This window comes from Mastacembelus armatus, chromosome 14 (genome assembly GCF_900324485.2).
Source record: "Mastacembelus armatus chromosome 14, fMasArm1.2, whole genome shotgun sequence".
Taxonomy (NCBI): domain Eukaryota; kingdom Metazoa; phylum Chordata; class Actinopteri; order Synbranchiformes; family Mastacembelidae; genus Mastacembelus; species Mastacembelus armatus.
The window spans coordinates 8,561,256-8,579,441 of NC_046646.1; the positions used below are offsets into that span (position 1 = coordinate 8,561,256).

At 38.6% G+C, this 18,186-nt stretch overlaps 1 protein-coding gene across 2 annotated transcripts in view; it reads left to right on the forward strand.

Moving 5' to 3' along the window:
* The window catches only part of LOC113143387 (roundabout homolog 2-like), a 72,685-nt gene that overhangs the window by 26,567 nt on the left and 27,932 nt on the right, over positions 1 to 18,186 (forward strand). For both annotated transcript variants that reach the window (XM_026328976.1, XM_026328977.1), the window contains exons 3-6: positions 13,686 to 13,843; positions 13,980 to 14,100; positions 14,250 to 14,388; positions 16,767 to 16,903. In XM_026328976.1, coding sequence (XP_026184761.1) covers positions 13,686 to 13,843; positions 13,980 to 14,100; positions 14,250 to 14,388; positions 16,767 to 16,903 — 555 coding nt within the window. The remainder of the gene's footprint in view (positions 1 to 13,685; positions 13,844 to 13,979; positions 14,101 to 14,249; positions 14,389 to 16,766; positions 16,904 to 18,186) is intronic.

Genomic DNA, 18,186 nt, shown 5'->3' on the forward strand with positions numbered 1-18,186 from the left:
TTTCATTAAAGATCTGGTGCTATACCAAAATTCAGGGCATCACCAAAATTAATAGACATGATCCGCTCAGGGCAATGGATGCCAGTTCAAAATTTCGTGGCAATCCATGCAATATTTGTTGAGCTATTACAGTTTGGAATGTAGTGTTGAAACAAAAGACAGGCTGACACTGCCATCTCCAAAGCCATATGTGGTCCAATAATAATAATAAATGGTACTAGCAGGGAAAATCTTATCAGAAATACCAGGTTTGATGCCCTACTTTGAACTGTTCTTCTGTCTGCATTTTATTTGTTATAAGATGTCTAAAATTGCTTATTTTTTCTATCACAGAGGACACACTGGGTGAGGGGCAATGTTCCCTCAGAGCAGGTCGAAGTCTTTCACAGGGCTAGCACACTTATGGATTGACAAACACATTCACACTTAGAGGCAATTTAGAGTTTCCAATTCACCTAACCTGTGTGTCTTTGGGCTGAGGGAGGAAACCAGAGCACCCAGAGGAAACCTGCACAGATACAGGGAGAACATGCAAACTCAATTCAAGCCTTGGACCTTCTTGTGGTTCGGTGAAAATGTTTACCACTTAGTGTTTGTTCTGCCCTAATAGTATTTTTTTTTAGTAAAGTACACTTTTCACACATTGCCTACCCTGTAGATTCAATTCCACATCTAGATAGATAGAGAGATAGAAATTAGATAGATAGATAGATAGATAGATAGATAGATAGATAGATAGATAGATAGATAGATAGATAGATAGATAGATACATAGATACATAGATACATACATACATACATACATACATACATACATACATACATACATATTGTAATACCGAAATAATTTATTTACAAGTACACTTGGATTCCAAGAGCTTGGAAAAAAGCATCAGTGATGTGTGGGGCTTAGACTCCTTCAGTGTGTCAGTCTGAAGAATGAGTCTTCTGTTGCTATGTGGATTAGGCTGTCTGCTGAACACACTTTGAATGCAGCTGTGTTTACACACTGCTGCCAGCAACAGTGAAATTCTGAAATGCACACACATTTACTGTATACTGAGCATTATTCCTCCCACTGAAAATTATAATTATTACTGTTACAGGAACTATTTAATGTTAATATATTCATAATGTCCCATTTAAACCAAAGATTTGTGGTTTTAGCTTTACAGTAAATAGTGAACATATCGCATTCAGAGTGCAGTGTATTATAACTGTATGCTATGCTAAATTCAGGCACAAAATATGAAAACAGCAGCTAGGTAGACTCCACACATACTGTAAGCCAAGCAATAATTTGCCATGGGACTGGATGCTCCAGTGGGTGTGTTGTTCCACCGTGTCTCATCAATTACATTCCCTGAGAGAAAACACCCGGCTGTTTTCTGTTTCTTCGGATGCCGGGGTTAATAGTGCTTTTCTCGAATACTTCTGCCAGCCAGTAATTGGAGCAACTTAACAATCGTAAGTGCAGGCTTTGTAGTGTATAGTGCACAGGCAGAACAACATTATTAACTGGGAAAAAAAAGACAGCCTTTAGTCATTGACCCCCTTGTCAGTCCTTCATTTCTTCCTGTTTTTCACAGCATCATGCTTTACCCTCTAATTTTTTGTACTTCATCTTTAAAAGCACCATGAATTAAAAGATTAGATTTTTATCACATTCTGGTCCCTTTCAATGTGCTTTTCAAAGAATCTCAGTGCTTACATGGAAGATTTGAAAATTTAATAATTAGCAGTGGATGGAAAGCTTTTGAGTTTATTGTTCATTTGCTTTGGCATTTCTACAACTTCATGCTTTTTAAAAGTCAATTACAAAAATTATCAACACCATTTAGGCATTTTGGTGCCTGTACATACAAAGTAAGCCTGTTTAACACTGGGTTATTCAATGTGACTAATTTCAGAATTGCTGAATTATATTTAAATTTCAATACAATCCCTGTTCAATGGAGTGAAAGTAACTTAGTGCAAACACAGGGCACCTGGTAGTCTGCAGGAACATCCTCTGCCTAGTTTCATTGCCATGATTGTTTAGGATACGCTGAATGAACATTCTGTGAATTTCAGTAGTAAATAGAAAAATGGCTAGTTGTGGAAGCCAACTGTGTACTGTATATCTTGTTCCCACTGTTTTTATTTCTGTGTGCTGGGGGGTGTTGGTTGATTTTCCTTAGCCAGAAGGTTAAGACAGGATTGTCAGTTTCCTTACACCTTGTTCCTAGGGAATATGGTTTGGCATCCATGCCCATGCTTGCATCTGTCAGTCACGTATTGCATGTCTTACACTGCTGACTCTTCTGATATGTAACACAGATGTTGTCTCTTTCTCTCTCTTGTTCATCTGACCACAGACAGTTGGGTTTGGCACACTGTGTTGTATGCAGATCAGACAGTAAAGTCAGTGCTGTCTGGCTCCACTGTGTCAGCAGCAGAGAAGTGCAGCACTTCATACCGCAGACTCAGCCCTTGGCAGCAGTCATTTCTGCTATGATTTAAACGGTTATTACATTGCCTCTAGGAAAAAGGACCATCTCTGTGTTTTGCACTGTTTTTCATGAGGGGTAGCACTCTGTGGTGAGTGATAGCATGTCATTTAGTACTCTGATTGACAGGTTATGAAAGCATGATCAAACACAATTTGATTTTTTTTTTTTTTATGAAATCAGATAAAACATGGGAGAAGAAAATCAAATGGGTGTGATCCCTCTTTATATGGACAACATCTGAGCCCCCTGCATGTACTGATACATGCCATGTCGTGTGTCTTTGCTGTGTTTGGTTTCTGTTAAATTCTGTCTTAAAATGATTGTTTTGTATCTGCAATATAAACAGAGAGATAAAACAATACTTTATCCATGAAACAGGAATGGCTGCTTTTATTTGTTTCTTTTTCAGTTATATTTAGACACAGCTGTGCAAACCCTTGGATCTTCAAAGTTTCGTCCACATACTGAACAAGCTATTTTATGGAGATCCATTAAAAACAAAGCATGCTGAGTGTGTGTTCATTAAGTATTATTAATGAAAATGTTGTTTACAGATTTCAGGTTTTTTTTATTACAGATTTTTAAAAAAATAAAAGTTTCATGTCCTTAGGTCTGCTACATCAATACTAATGTTATTCTTTTTAATGAAATGATCTCTTCTGTCCACAAGGGTACATGGCAGTGCTGTTTGGATTTGCTACCCAGAACTCACAGATTCACAGCTTATCATGTCTGAAAGGGAGCGGCAGGCCAGTCTGCTGCCTTTAGCCCACTTGGCAGCCTGGTGGCTGTTGCTCATCTGTCCCCAAGCCAGTGTGAGCACATCACCGATCTGGACCAGGATTAAAGAACCTAATACTAACAGCTGTGCTGAGATTAGCCATGTCAGTATTTACAGTTATTTTGTCAACCAGCGCACTGCACACTCTGCTCAAATAATAAAGTGATATATTTGAATTATTTTTCTGTTTTTTTTTTTTTTTTTTTTTTTTTTTTTGCTTGGACATTGACTTTGGATTGAAAGCACTGTATACATTTTAGTCTTTAGGGAGAGATGCTGGGGAAGCAGTCTTATGGGGGGTGGACAGGGTAGGTTGTTGTGGAGGAGAAAGACGGTTAGGGCTAATACTGAGATATGTGAATAAACAGAATGTTCTGCAGAGTTATAAGCCAACTCCTTTGTTTGGCAAATGTACTATAAATGTGAGTGTGAGTGGAGAGAGGCAGACTGACAGGATGAAGAGAAAGATGATTAACTTGAAATGTGGATGTCTGCAGCATTAAGATGTTGATTGATTGAGCAGTTTTTTTTTCCTGTGTGTGAAAGAGAAAAAGAGCTGTTCTGTGTGATTGTGTTTGCACATGCAGTTCCATCTGTTTGTGTCCGTGTGTACCTTCAGCCGCAAGTCCATGAATATGCATTTGTGTGTTCACACAGGGAACAACGTGCTCTCTCAGTGGAGACTGATCACCCCATGATGGGCGATCACTGGAAGATTGAACTGATTTTCTATAGCTCTGTCTGTATGGAAATGTCATATATAAAACATTAATGCCATTTTCTGAAGTGCCACCACAGTCTTTCTTCTGAGAAATGGTGCATTTTAATCTGCTTTATTATGCTTTATGGGGTGGAGGCAGTAGAGAGAGACCCTGGGAAGATGTTGGAGTGTAGCAGGTCAGTGACAGCCACTCAAATGCTCCTTTCCAGTCCCCACATATAGTATATACAGGGTCTGTGCTGGATGGTTTTGGGATTACAGGGGGGTGTGCATGGATGTGATTAATAGAGATTTGGGGTGAATAATCTTCTAAGCTGCTCAGTGGAGCACAGATATTCGTGGCTGGGATGGCGATGGGAAAAGCTGGGGTGGCGATGGGACACTGAAGATATTCTTGGATCCCCATCACTAGGATGTTGTCAGTACAAGGGCAACTGAGCCCCCACAACCTCCCTTTTCCTGTGTTAATGAATTTAATTAGGTGATGATATTGGGGGAAAAAATGTCATTTTTTTAAATTCTTGAATAACATTGTCATCAGTTGCCATAAAAATCAAATGTTTGCTGTGTTTTATGCTACCCCTCCTGATACCAGTTTATGTTAATCGTGTATCCAATATAGCTAATAGGTGGGGGGCCTGTTAGGAGTTATGTTCAATATTCATAGTGTCACCTCCAAATCACCTGAACCTTGTAAACTACACTCATTTTGGTTTCAGTTAATTTTCCCATTTAGAGATCACATGTTAAATGAGTACAATCAAAGCAACAAGCCATGCCATATACTATCTGTTAATACGACATTACCATATTCATTATTTTTCTTTTGTGCTAAATGCCAGTAGTGAGAGTGCAGTGCCTTGCTTCATAGCTCCAACCATGTATTCAAATACATTCATACATATCTATATACTGTCCAAACATGCACATATTGTGGCCCATCTGTACGTACCCAAGCAAAGAAGGATATAACCAGGATGCTGTGGTAAACACAGCTCAGTACCCCCATCTCTGGTGGCCATCAGGAGACGTGTTTGATCATGCTGGATGGTGCAGATGCACAGATTATTGCAGGCGATTTCTGCTTTCTCTATCATCACTTTTCTCCATTACTGTGGCTCCCACAAGAAGCAAAGCAAGGCAATGGCGAAATATGATGCACTGTGGTTCATACACAGTGAAGATTCCCATACATCATCACTTCAGGAGATGGAGAGCAGAGCAAATGTGTTTGCTAGAATTATAGTTAACATGTAGAAAAATAGATGTAGCCTGGTCTGTAAGAGAACTCATTTAGCTTATTTTTCTTCACTTCAGCCTTGTGATGATGACAGAGATTAAACACAGCAGCATGAATTTTTTCAGTTCGAGAAGACGAGTACATGCAAGAAAGCTCTCTCTCCCTGGGTGATCGCCGCTTTAGTGAAACAAGGCGGATAAAAGGCTAGATTCTGATCCCTGACTCATTTCCAGCTCGTGTTGTACATCTCTGCAATATTGCTGCAAGGGTCTATGATATCTATGGTCTTTGAGGAAACAAATGTTGATTTTCTTTTTATATATATTTTACCTTTTTTCCATTATTTCCACTTCTAAATCTTAATATGCTTTTAATGAGAGCCAAAGCAATATCCACAGAGGTCTTACGTGCCTGCCTGCCCAAGCAAAGCGAGTTTGCAAAGGTTTCTTTAAATACTCAAGAAGATAATTAATGATGTGGAATTCAGCATCCTTAAATGAAACATCATGCGCTAAGGTTATGTGCAAATGTTAGCATAATGCCATGCACACAAATGCGGATCCAGATTTACAGGTGTTAGTAGATGAGACAGTCTGGGGAGCAGGCAGAAGCAAGATTTACATAGGTTAGTCTGAGATGAGAGGAATGTGTTCCTGTGAAGAAATGCATGGAGACAGGAGTAATTAATTATAGATGTGGAAATGTGGTCTGAGGGAATGCTGTTACAGTAACTAGAGGCATAGCGAGTGAGAGAAGAGGAAATGGTGATGTGGGGAAGAAACTTCCTCCTATACCATCCAGCACTTCAGTTTATGTTATTTGGAAAGAGAATGGAGGTTAATTAAACATGACAATGGTAGGGCATTTATTGTTAACCCTTCATAGTGGTTAACTGGCTTGTAAGTAAAAGGCCAAAGAATGCATAAAAATATGTTTTATTCTACCCCAAAGTGTAAATTTTTCACATTTAAATATCCCATAAAAAGTGAGGTTATGAGTGACGATAGGTGAAATGGGCCTTAAGGTCTTGGATGGTACAAATTTGAGCAAAAAAGGAAAAGGAAACAGCTTTTTGCCTCTGTTTGCTATAGTCACCCCCACTTTATACAAACTCAAATGCATCTAAAACTAAATTTTGTGCTGCCACAGGCATGCTCACATTTCACCATGCGTCTATTTCCAACCTTCTTATTGACACTAATTGGGCTTGACACTAATGATGCCAAAAAAGCGAAGCAAAGCAGTGCTAGTTTTTCAAGCTGCCTGCTCATAATTTTGGAGACTGCTGACTTTAGTTATCATGGACCTCATGTCCTCACGCTCCCTTTGAGATTAGTTTTTATGTCAGGCTTCAAAAATGGGAATAAACTTGGGTCATATTTGGTCTTTATATGATACCAATTGCTGAAAAATGTGTTAAAGGGGATTTTTACCCAGACTCACACAGACTTGTCACAAAGACAAATTAGAGTTGTAAATTTTGTCATGCAAGCAGTGAGTTACTGTAACAAGACTCAAATCAGTGCAAGGAATCAATTTACTGCTCATGACGAATCAATATTAGTTTTCATTTTATTATATATTGTCTTGATGTACATTATCTGCAGATCATACCATAAATAAATTGCGACACAAAATGTATTCTTTGTCCTTGGTACCATATTCTTTGTGCGACCGTGGGCCTCGACTCATGTTGTTGGTTAGGCAGAATTATAGCCAGTAATGTACATCTGTGCTGGGCTTGTAGCCTCAGGGGACATTGTGTAAACGCTCCTCATCTCCCTGCTGATCGTAGTCCTGACTGATTGCTGATGACTTTTGTAGGACACAGACATGTAAAGTTATTTATTTATTAAAAAAAAAAATCCCCAATGCAAATGTCCCTCTTCACTCACGGTTTTTCCTCCCTCCAGTTGTGTGTTGGCATATCTCTCTTGGTTTCTGTGTCTCTCTCTCTTGAACAGGGATGATATGTTGTGGTCATCAGCAAAGTTTGTGATATAAGAACAGGGCAGCTGTGTTTTTGTTTATTTATGCATGTGTGTGTTTGTGACTCAGTGTGCTTTTTATGCATTTGACAGATGTGGGACATCCTTGACTGCCGTTGAGAAAGTGATACAGCCCTACAGGCGATCGTGTTCAAAAAGAATCTTCAGCAAACTCCAGACCACGATTTAGCAGACCACTGTCATAAAAATAACTTACAGTAGCTGCTGTAATACATTTTTACAGATTACTAAATGTATAAAGCTTTATAATAGTATTATAGTTATCGTAGCATTACACTTTCTGACATTAGAGTGAGACACAGTAAATACATAGAAACGGTTGCTATTTAAGGTTTTAAATTAAAGAACATCTGATTGGTATGTAAACTTGCTTTTTGACAAGCTTTGTCTGCATGCAGCACATCACTTCTTCATTGCATCTGTGGTTCCCAAATGGAAATACAGCCATCTGTTACGTGCAACAACTCGCGAGGTGTTAGTGTCTTCATCTTTCCCCTCTTCTCATTTACAATTCTGTTTCTTTTTGCTTCTGCAGTGGTGCTATACAGTGCTAACATCACAACAGTTTTCTTTAGGGTGGAGTTGTAAGGTGTGAGGTCACCATCAGCCTGCTCGCATGGGCATACACATGTACACATGGAGGCGCGCACACACACACACACACACACGCACACACATGCAGAAGTAAACAATCAGCTCACTGCAAAATAAACAAAATGCTGCATGACTTAATTGCAGTGCAGTTTTGTCACACATCACCATCTGTCTGCCACACTTTATTTACCATTTAGTATTTTAACATGAATAAATGTCTTTTTCAATTAATTAGTTCTATGTACCAACTCAATTATTTTTAAATGAATAGGTCAAAAATCATTAAAAAAAATACAACTCAGCTTATTTGCATCAGGTTAAGCTTCTCTCTAGCACTCCTGTTTTATTTCACAGATGCATGCAGATGGTGGGAATGCTTTTAGTTCTGCAATGTATGGTATATTTTGGTAGTGGTGGTGATATTAATTACATTCCACTTAGATCTGAATGTAAATAAATTTTCTACATGAGAACATGCATCTAAACACCTCATGCTCTTTTTCTCTTCCGTTTCTGACTCACAGTCACTGAGTTGTCCTTTGACCAAAAGGACACTTTTTGTCCAAATTATGACTTGTTACTTTTTACACATAAAACAGATTTAATGTTATTGATGTGTTTGAGATTTGTATACCTTTTTTTTTTTTTTTGCTTAGCTTGTCGGCACCTATTATTATATTTTTCACATACCTGACATTTTTGAAAAGCCTTGATTCAGACCCTTTAACAATCCTTGACCATGCAACTATGCAACCATGCAACTACCTTTGTCACCCAAGGCTGCCTGACAACTAAATTGCTGGAGGGAGAAATAAGTGAGAGGTAACTTTTCCACTGAGCAAACATCTATCCATCCATCATATACCCCTTATCCTTCCAGGGTCATAGGGGGGCTAGAGCCAATTCAAACTGACACTGGGCAAGCGGCAGGATACAAATGGATCAACAGTGTATCATAGGGCCCTTACATTCAGAGAAACACTCACACTCAGATTCACACCTATGGGCAATTTAGAGTCACCAATTAGCCTAACTCCAACCTGCATGTGTTTGGACTGTGGGAGGAACCAGATTGCCTGGAGAAAACCCACACAGAGCTAGAGAACCTGCAGACTCCACACAGAAAGGCGGTTTTTGACCCTCTTGCTGTGACATGGCAGTACTTACAATTGCTCCACCATGCTGCCACTGACCAAACAACATAGTCCATATCTGGACATCTCACACTTACATGTCAGGGTGAGCAAGTCAGACTTATCTAAAGCAGACTTCGTCAGGTTCAGGGGAACAGACAGCTGTAGCTTGAGCAGAATAAGAAAGACATTATAGCATGTTAATGTGTTTCTAACAAATAATGTTAACATCCTGACATTAATCTGGTAACATTTGCATGTTTGGCATAGTGTTCATTTATTGGTCTGCTATGTTACCATGCTACCAAATTGAACAGCTGTTCATTACACCAAATTGTATTATGGCCAGCTGGTGGAACCAACTGACCAATAAGCTGACATACCATCACTCAGCCATGCCAGAGTGACTGAAACACAAAATAACACAAAGCATTGTTACTGTACTTTATCCTTTTTCCTTGGGCTATGTTTTGATGTTCAGCCACACTGGCTTGCATGTTTTAAGACAGGCACTGCAATAAATGCATGCAAGCTTAATGGATACACAAGACATTAACTATAGCAGAGAATATATTAAATGCACTGTTTGATAAATGCTCTGTCTGTGCATACCGCCGGCATGTTTTGAAACATCAGCTACTGTAGAGAAATAAACAAGCTGCTCGAGAACCGTCTGTAAAATATCTGAAATGTGTTTGTTACCAGTTGATGTTCTGCCTTTGAATCATTCGGGGAGCTTGTGAGCAACATGCCTCAAGATCTCAAGTGGGATCTTCAAGGATTTGATGTGGTGGTGAAATGGTGAAATGAAATTCAGTTTACAGATTGCTTCTGTAGTTGAAGAGGGTCTCAAGAAATCAGAAGGCTAAGATGGAATATATAAAAATGGGTCCATGTATAGTAAGTTATATATATTTATTCTGATACTACCACCTTGCTTTACCACCCTTTGTGCTGTAAAATAAAGCCCATTTACAAACCATTTTCCTGATTTGATAAATGAAACCCGTGAACAAATGAGTCCCCTGAATGGCTTGTTTGAATAATTGAGCAGTGCTCAATCAGACAACATTAGGTAGTGGTGGAGGCCCACCATCAGAAATAATTACCACCCAATAACAGACAACATATGGGATCTGCCTCCACAGGGGCTCCACGTTTGAGACCAATAGATTAGAACACCACCACCCCCAACCCACATCTTGCATTACCTCATAAACACATCTAAAAAAAAAAAAAAAAAAACCTGCAATATTGTGAACAGGGGTGGAAGGGGGCCACCACAAGAAATCAGTGTTGGGGGTGTAGGGACAGCCATCACTGCACCAGTGTAATGCACACTGTCAGGACTGAATAAATCACGGCCATGGTATTGACAGTGTTTGTGTATTTGGACAAAGACCTCAGCCCCTTAACCTTTCGAATTTACAGGAGCCTGTTCCCAGGAGATATTATTTAATACCTAATTCTCTTCCCATTTATTTAGACATGATTTATTATGTAGTGCCCAACATCAATTATAAAATAAAATGAAAATGCGACATTCTAGTAAATGGGATAGGATGCAAGTTGGAAATATCCTAGACATGTAGATAATGAATAAAATGTAAAGGATAAATGAAGAATTTTTGAAATGATGTTTTATTGAAAAGGGGTGAGATCTTGATAATACTTTATTCTTTTTTTTTTTAGCATAGACATTTGGTTATGACCACAGTTAATGTACATTTTACTTTTGTTCAGTTTAAATATCAGCACAATTTAATGACACACTATCCATTTTCAGCTTTACTTTTGTGTAATTAGGTTTCATGTCTTGTTTTCTATCCAGTACTCCTTTCATTTTCTGCGTGTGTCTGCACTTCTCGGTCTCATGAGATGAGCTTTTTTCTTATAGTAGTGACCCTAATGTGGCAACACATTAAAGGAACAGGAAGGTGTTTGTGTGACTCGATGAGTGGATTGTTTCCATCATGGAATGGGTCACTAAGCGTATAGTACGGCGTGACAGCCAACCGGGCATATGTCTGTGCCAAAGCAGTTTCTGCAACTGAGATTCATTTACTCCAGCACAGACTTGATGTGATTGACAGATGGGCCAAAGGGCCTTTGGCTCCTTCCTGATTTTCTTTTTCACTAGAGATGTCCTCTGGGACTTGAAATTCATAGAGCAGTATATCACCAGAACAGCTTATGGCTGTAATTAGGATGAAAAGCAAACTAAACATCAATCTTGGAAAACCAGTCACACTGACAAACTGTTTATTCACTGGTGTTACTGGGATAATTGAATTAAAAGAGAAAATGGCCTAGATATGAACTTAAAATCGATGTTATCTACATACAGGGAGTGTGAATTACAATTAGGCTCACTAGTTTTTTTAGTTCATTAATTAGTCATACATTACACAGAGACTCGGAAATGACACTTAGAGGAAAATCTTTATTCATAAGCTGGCGATTCTTTCACAAAAAAACCTTTTTTTTCTATTTTTTTCAGTCATGTTGTCACAGAAGACACTTTATTTTTTTTAAAAATTGGCTTTCAGAAAAACTTTTGACAAAAACAACATGTCAAAAAGTATTAACGTAAAGCAGCCACAACACATTGCAGGATCCTAATCACCATCTCTATTTTTAACCATAATTTCTCTGATGGCTCACAGTAAAGTCATCCCTGTATCTACTTAAAGCAGTAGCTTTTGAATTATTGAATTATAACAGTAGTGACACATTTAGGAAGTTCTGAAGCTATAACCTTTTAACTTAGCACCAGATAGCTCATGCCTCTGTTCAAAATGCACAAGTATGGATTTTACAGGCATTGCTTGACATTTCTTGATGTTCTCATTTCTCTGAACACAGAAAATCAAGCACAGACATCCCTGCCGAGGATAAATTAAAATGTTTTTCTAGCGGTTGAAGAATGCGGAAAAAAAAGATAAATGCAATGAGCTGAAGGTGTGCATGTCCAAGATAGAGCAAGCAATTGTAGTATATTTATTTATTTATTTATTTTAAAGTAGCTGTCATAGTTATGGGCTCTTTCTTTTAGTATTATTGTTGTTGTCCCTTTTCTAGCTACAATATTGATTCCTCTCTAAAAACATATAGAGCTTTCAGTATATTTTTCAAAAGAGACACTATAACCCTCTGACATGATTTCTGTGGCATTTGTTGTTGTTAATGAGACATTTTGAAACTGTTTTACCCTTGGTCCTAAAAGAGACCTTGCACTTTTCCCCTAGTCATCTCATAAACTTTCAGAAAGGAATGTTTGATTCAGTCAATATCCTTGGTCACCAGTGTTTTCTTTTCCAATTTATAAATGTAACCTCTATTCAGCAAACCAAGGTCTGACCTTGCGGCAGCTACAAAGCACAGCCCCATGTACAGACTGCTGTTTTCATCCAAGGTTTCAGAGAAAAAAATCTGTCTCAGATATATATATTGAAATTATATAATTCTATTGAATTATATTGAAATAATTATATATATATATATATATATATATATATATATATATATATATAATAATGCTTGCACATGGTTGCATTTCACGTTGACCAGTATCAAACTTGTATTTTGCCAATAAATATTTGACTTATTTTAGAGCCTGCAGTGCATCCTTTGATACTGTATGGTAGACCACAACAATTTGTGGGGGTTCAAGAAAAGCCAATGATGGCTTGGACTTAATCTTTGATTCAGATATTGCCTTTCTAATAAAACCATGTGCAACTTATCTTCATCATAGTGGAGACTGCATGCAAAGCTCTTCATTCTTATTTCTTGCGTGGACATGCAATATTATTTATAACCAAGAAGATCTGTTTTTATCATTAGCTAGACATCAAAACAGTTGCTCTGACTCTGAAACCCAGAGAGTAGTAGTAGTTGAAGGATCTCAAAGGATAGATTTTAATGATTTGTTCACCCTTTCTCTAGAAAAATCATCAGGATAGTAATTTACTAGTAATTATGGAGTCTATAATAAATTTTCCTCTAGTGGCCTCAATTGCCCACCTGTGCCAAATGTGTGGTACTACTGCCAGCATGTGTGTTTACATAAAACCATAAGCACTGTTGTTTTAATGTGTATTATATTCCACCGATGTGTTTTGGACTCAGCAAAGTGCCAGCAGGGTGTTTGTTCTATCGGTCACTTTCATATTGCAAGATGTAGCCTCAAGGAAGCTGCTAGTATTGGTTTATAGATTTTGTGTTGTTTGAAATTTTGATGATTCTTTTTTATTGCTCTAGACCTCTGTTGTTCTTGAATATCTATCTGTCTGTCTCTGTCTGTCTGTCTCTGTCTGTCTGTCTGTCTGTCTGTCTATCTGTCTGTCTATATATTTGCTCTTCTTCTAGGCGTCTTCCCCATGCATATTGTACTCTTAATCCTACGTGGCTTTACACACTTAAATTTATCTACTCAGATCAAAGAGCCCATACCTATACCCTCAGGGGGACAGCTGTATTATTAAAGAGAGAGAGAGAGCTTGCTGAGGGTCTGTGCAGCAGTCTACATGATTATCTGTGGATTATTTATTATCTCCAGACACTCACATTAAAAAAAAAAGGTGGCAGAGGTCAGTTAGACCAAGACAGCTCAGTCTTAGAGACACATACTGGGACAGCTGAACATAAATGAAACTTCCACCAAATTACCTCCTTTTTTACTTTGTTTTTTTTTGTTTTTTTATGTCTTGTAGTATTACGCGATGACTTCAGACAGAACCCACAGGATTCAGTGGTGGCGGTCGGAGAGACCGCCACACTGGAGTGTCAGCCTCCACGTGGGCATCCTGAACCCACCACCTTCTGGAGGAAAGATATGGCTCGCCTTGACCTCAAAGATGACAGGATCACTGTGAGTAACTCTCCAGGGAGCACTCCTCTTCCTTTTACCCGACCCTCATACTCTAAATCACCTACTCAGTTATTCACCTACTCACATTTACTGTACAATTGGACTGACTCATTTAAATTACATGCTTTTCTGTCAGGTTCGTGGAGGAAAGCTGACTATTTCAAATACCAAGAAGAGTGATGCTGGGATTTATGTGTGTGTGGCAGCCAACATGGTCGGGGAGAGAGAAAGTGAAAAAGCTCAGCTCTCAGTATTTGGTGAGAAGTCTGACACATACCCTTAGCCTGTCTTAAAAAGTAATAGAGCAGGACTTCTTTTCTCAGGTGTTTACTGCACATTAGCATGTGCTGCATTTGCCTCCGTGTCAAAAGTATATTTAGCAACCATGTGTGCTGCCCACATCCAGAAAGACCAGCATTTGTGCAGCGCCCAGTGAACCAGGTGGTCCTCGTTGACGAGAGCGTGGAGTTCAGGTGTCAGGTCCATGGTGACCCACCGCCTACACTGCGCTGGAAGAAAGAGGACGTGGATGTTCCCCGCAGCAGGTGAAGAATGTGTGTGTATGTGTGTAGTACATATGCATCCATGTTTGTGAGTGCATATTAATACAGCTAAAGTAATAATGGATAACTGCTGAAACAGAGTTAATGAGCCCCAGTAGAAGTAGCACGTAGCAAGAGCATTTGTAAAATATAAAACAATACACAACATGTACCCTGTAAAGATTAGAAACTGTAATTGTTATTTCTGAAGCCAGCTGATACAGATAGCACCATATGATGAGATATATTGTAAGTATGTGTATCAATACAAGTATATGTTAATTGCTTTTTAATCTCAATGGAGCACTTATTTTTAAGCTAATTATCAGCCTGTCATGTTGGTTTTTATAGTTACTAGTTACTGCTCAGCACTTTATACTTTTAATTACACTATTTCATTATGCAGTCTGGCCATCCATAAAAAAAAAAAAAAAAATTTAATTTCATTACTAGGGTTTGAAAAGTTCTGCTTTGAGATATAAGAAATCTGAAAACATCTCATACTGTCAGTTCTCCTGGCCTAATTTATGTAACCTCATAATCCCAGACCAGTTTGAATCCTCTCACTAGTAAAATAATTCATTTTTTGTGTGACACTGTAAATAATAATGATTTTTATTGCAAAATCTAGTAAAGCACTCTTCCTGAACATGCTGAGGTTATTTCATGCACATCATAAGAATTTACAGAAAAGAAATAATGTCTACACCAACATTTTTCATTTATTTGGTAGCTTATGTAAACAGCTTATAGACTGATGCATGTAAATCCAATAGAGGGTTTAAAATAGCCTGTGTACACCTGAATATACCCTGTCTCATTGTGGGAAACCTTGTTAAATAAGGATGTCCCATTAAATCCAGACTGCACAGAATTATTGGTAAATTATACAGGATTCCAGTTCATTTTTATGTACCGTAGTTTTATAGTGTGTGTGATTGGCTTATTCACAGGTCTGAACTGTTCTCCAACTTTGATTCTTTCATTCAGTGTCAGCTATATTGTAAAACTAATGATTGATTATGAATAATTTGTATATTAAAGAGCTGAAAAGAGCTTTGGGAAATATAAAGACTATGATGTGAAAAACTTTGAGTCAACCATGTTAAACTTATTATCCAGTTAGGCCACTAAAAGCAGAAAAACATTAAGGCTACTTATGCTACACATTGAACACCTGTTACGCACTGTTATTGCTAAACAGTAGCATCATGGTATTTTACTGGATAGCTAGATTGAGCGGTACACTACACTATGATAATTGTCTGTCTCTCTGTCTGCCTACCTGTGGTGTGCCCACTACCTTCGTACCCCTTGACTCTAGAAACATGTCCTACTTTCAGGCCTGCCTCGCCTCACTTCCTTCCTTCCACTTCTTTCATTCTTTTCCTAAACCCGTCAGTCTCCTGGGAAGTCAGTATCTGGGTCAGAGATGTGCTGTGAATGGAGTCCTTACCAGACTCTGGACAGACCCCACAAACCTCCATCGATATTCTGCCCACACCCTTCGCAACATCTATTTCAAATGTGACTTTTTCTCACCCCTTGTGCCATTTCTCTGCCTGACTTGTCTCCCATCTCTGAATCAGTATGGCTGGCTAGACAATTTCACAGGATTTCTCACACCAAAAGGGACCCCAGAGAGGGAGAGCCTGGCTCCTTGCTCCTCTACTCATTCTGTCTGTAACCCCTTTGGGGCGCTTATCTAAACTCTGGTAGCTGAGATGTTTCTCTCACTCTAACTGCACCACTGCTGCCTTACGCTATGCTGCACTGGTGGATTCAGACTGATGCATGGAACATCTCTATGAATTAGTCATTTCTTACTGCTCGGCTCATTCATCAAATTCAGTTTGTCAGACTGTGCCACTCCCTTACTCTCAGACTGTTTGTCTCTCCCTCTGTCTCTGTCTCTTTCACACACACAGACACACACACACGCGCACACACACACAGATATAGAATAGCATACTGCACATCCCACACCACAGTGGGTGGCTCGTCTTTATAAATATTGAAATAGTGGAACAGTCAGGGTTCCAGCTGAAAGCACCTTTCATTTTACCATGCCTTCATCTCAGCATAATTGTGCCCCTTTTTTCTGCTTCTGTAGCAGAGTTTGTGCAGCAGGGAGTCTTAATTGCCTTAGAACGTCTGTCTTTAGTCTATCAAAAATGACACAACCTTTACAGAGGCTTCCATCTTAAACATCACACAAGTTTATACAACTTTGATTCAGTTTTATTGTTTGATGGTTGTATTTACTTTATTAAAAAGTGCATTTTAATCTCCATTTGATTGAAGTTATTATTGATATTCCAGTTTAACAGTATAAAACCCGTTGAGATGTCACTTGACTTGATGTCACCGTTCTTCTCCAGGTACGACATCAGATATGAAAAAGAGGATTTTCTGCTGAGGATAAAGAAAGCATCAGTCAGTGATCAGGGAACCTTCACCTGCCTGGCAGAGAACCGTGTGGGTAAAGTGGAGGCCTCTGCGTATCTGACTATCAGAGGTGGGTAACTGTTCGTGGACGCACTAGTAGCAAAGCTCATAACCCATCCCTGATATTCTCTGTATCTCCCAAAGCAGGCCACAGGACAATCAACCCTTTATTGCCCATTTTACGAGCTTTATTGCCCCACTGCTCAAAGGCTAGTCCTGGCCTCAGATCTTTTTTCCACGTAGGAGACTGATGTACACTAGCTGATTGTTCCAGATCTCCAGCTAGACTCCAGATATGAACAATCTAACCAGCTTTAAGTGAACTATTATGACCTCTCCTCCGGGGCTCATTCTCCATCCAGTCCACTCACTCCATATTTACACCACGGGAGCTAGTTTTCTCACAGTAAAGTTCATGTTGTAAAAGTACTTCTGCTAAACTTTCTGCTCTTTATATTGTCATTGTCAGTGGAGTGTGATAAAACATTGTTTATACAATTTAAGATAAATAACACTGGGCTTGGAACCAACCAACATCTCTGTTTACACCTGAGTAAGTTTTGTATGGTACATCCTCATACATATTGTACATCATAGATCTCATAACATTAAGTTTTCATTCTCTTTTCATGTTATGCAGATTCTTATACTTCTTCATATTATTCATTCATACATTGCCTTATAAATTGAAAAGATTCAATCTTGTTTCGAGATATTCTCAGCAGTTTATATATTACAGTAATCCACATTTATACTTGTTCTGTGCTTGTGTTCTTAACACTGGGTGATACTCTAAGAAGAAACAGGGAAGGATAATAGGGAAAAATTAGGTACTGTTTTGTTTGTATTATGTGTGCAATAGCTACTTGTAATATATTTGAATTAATTTCACTAATTAAAGAGTTTACTGACTGGATGTTGAGAGGAGACAGTCACCCAGATATCAGAAATGTAAATTTTGTAATAATTAGTCATTTACCGTTCCTCTCTTCTCTATTTATTTGTGTAAATTTAATTATATTCTAAGCGTGCACTCATCAGAAGGCTTTTTCATTTACTTGAGAAACCTCAATATGTAAACAGATTTAATAACTGTGTGAATGTTTTATAAACTGAGACAAGTGATGTAGGTTTTATAGATGAATCTGTTCAACCAGTGGATTTTTGGCATCAGTTACCCTTCCCCCCCTAATTTTGCCAAGGTGCCATTTCCCCAGGCCCATGCCATCACTTGCTTTTTGGTGACTGAGCTCCATCCTACTCCTCTGAACTTTACGGATGGAAACCCAACTCCACCTCATTCATTTCTGATTTTCATTCTTTGCTTTTTCTGTCCCTCTGTTCTACTCCTCT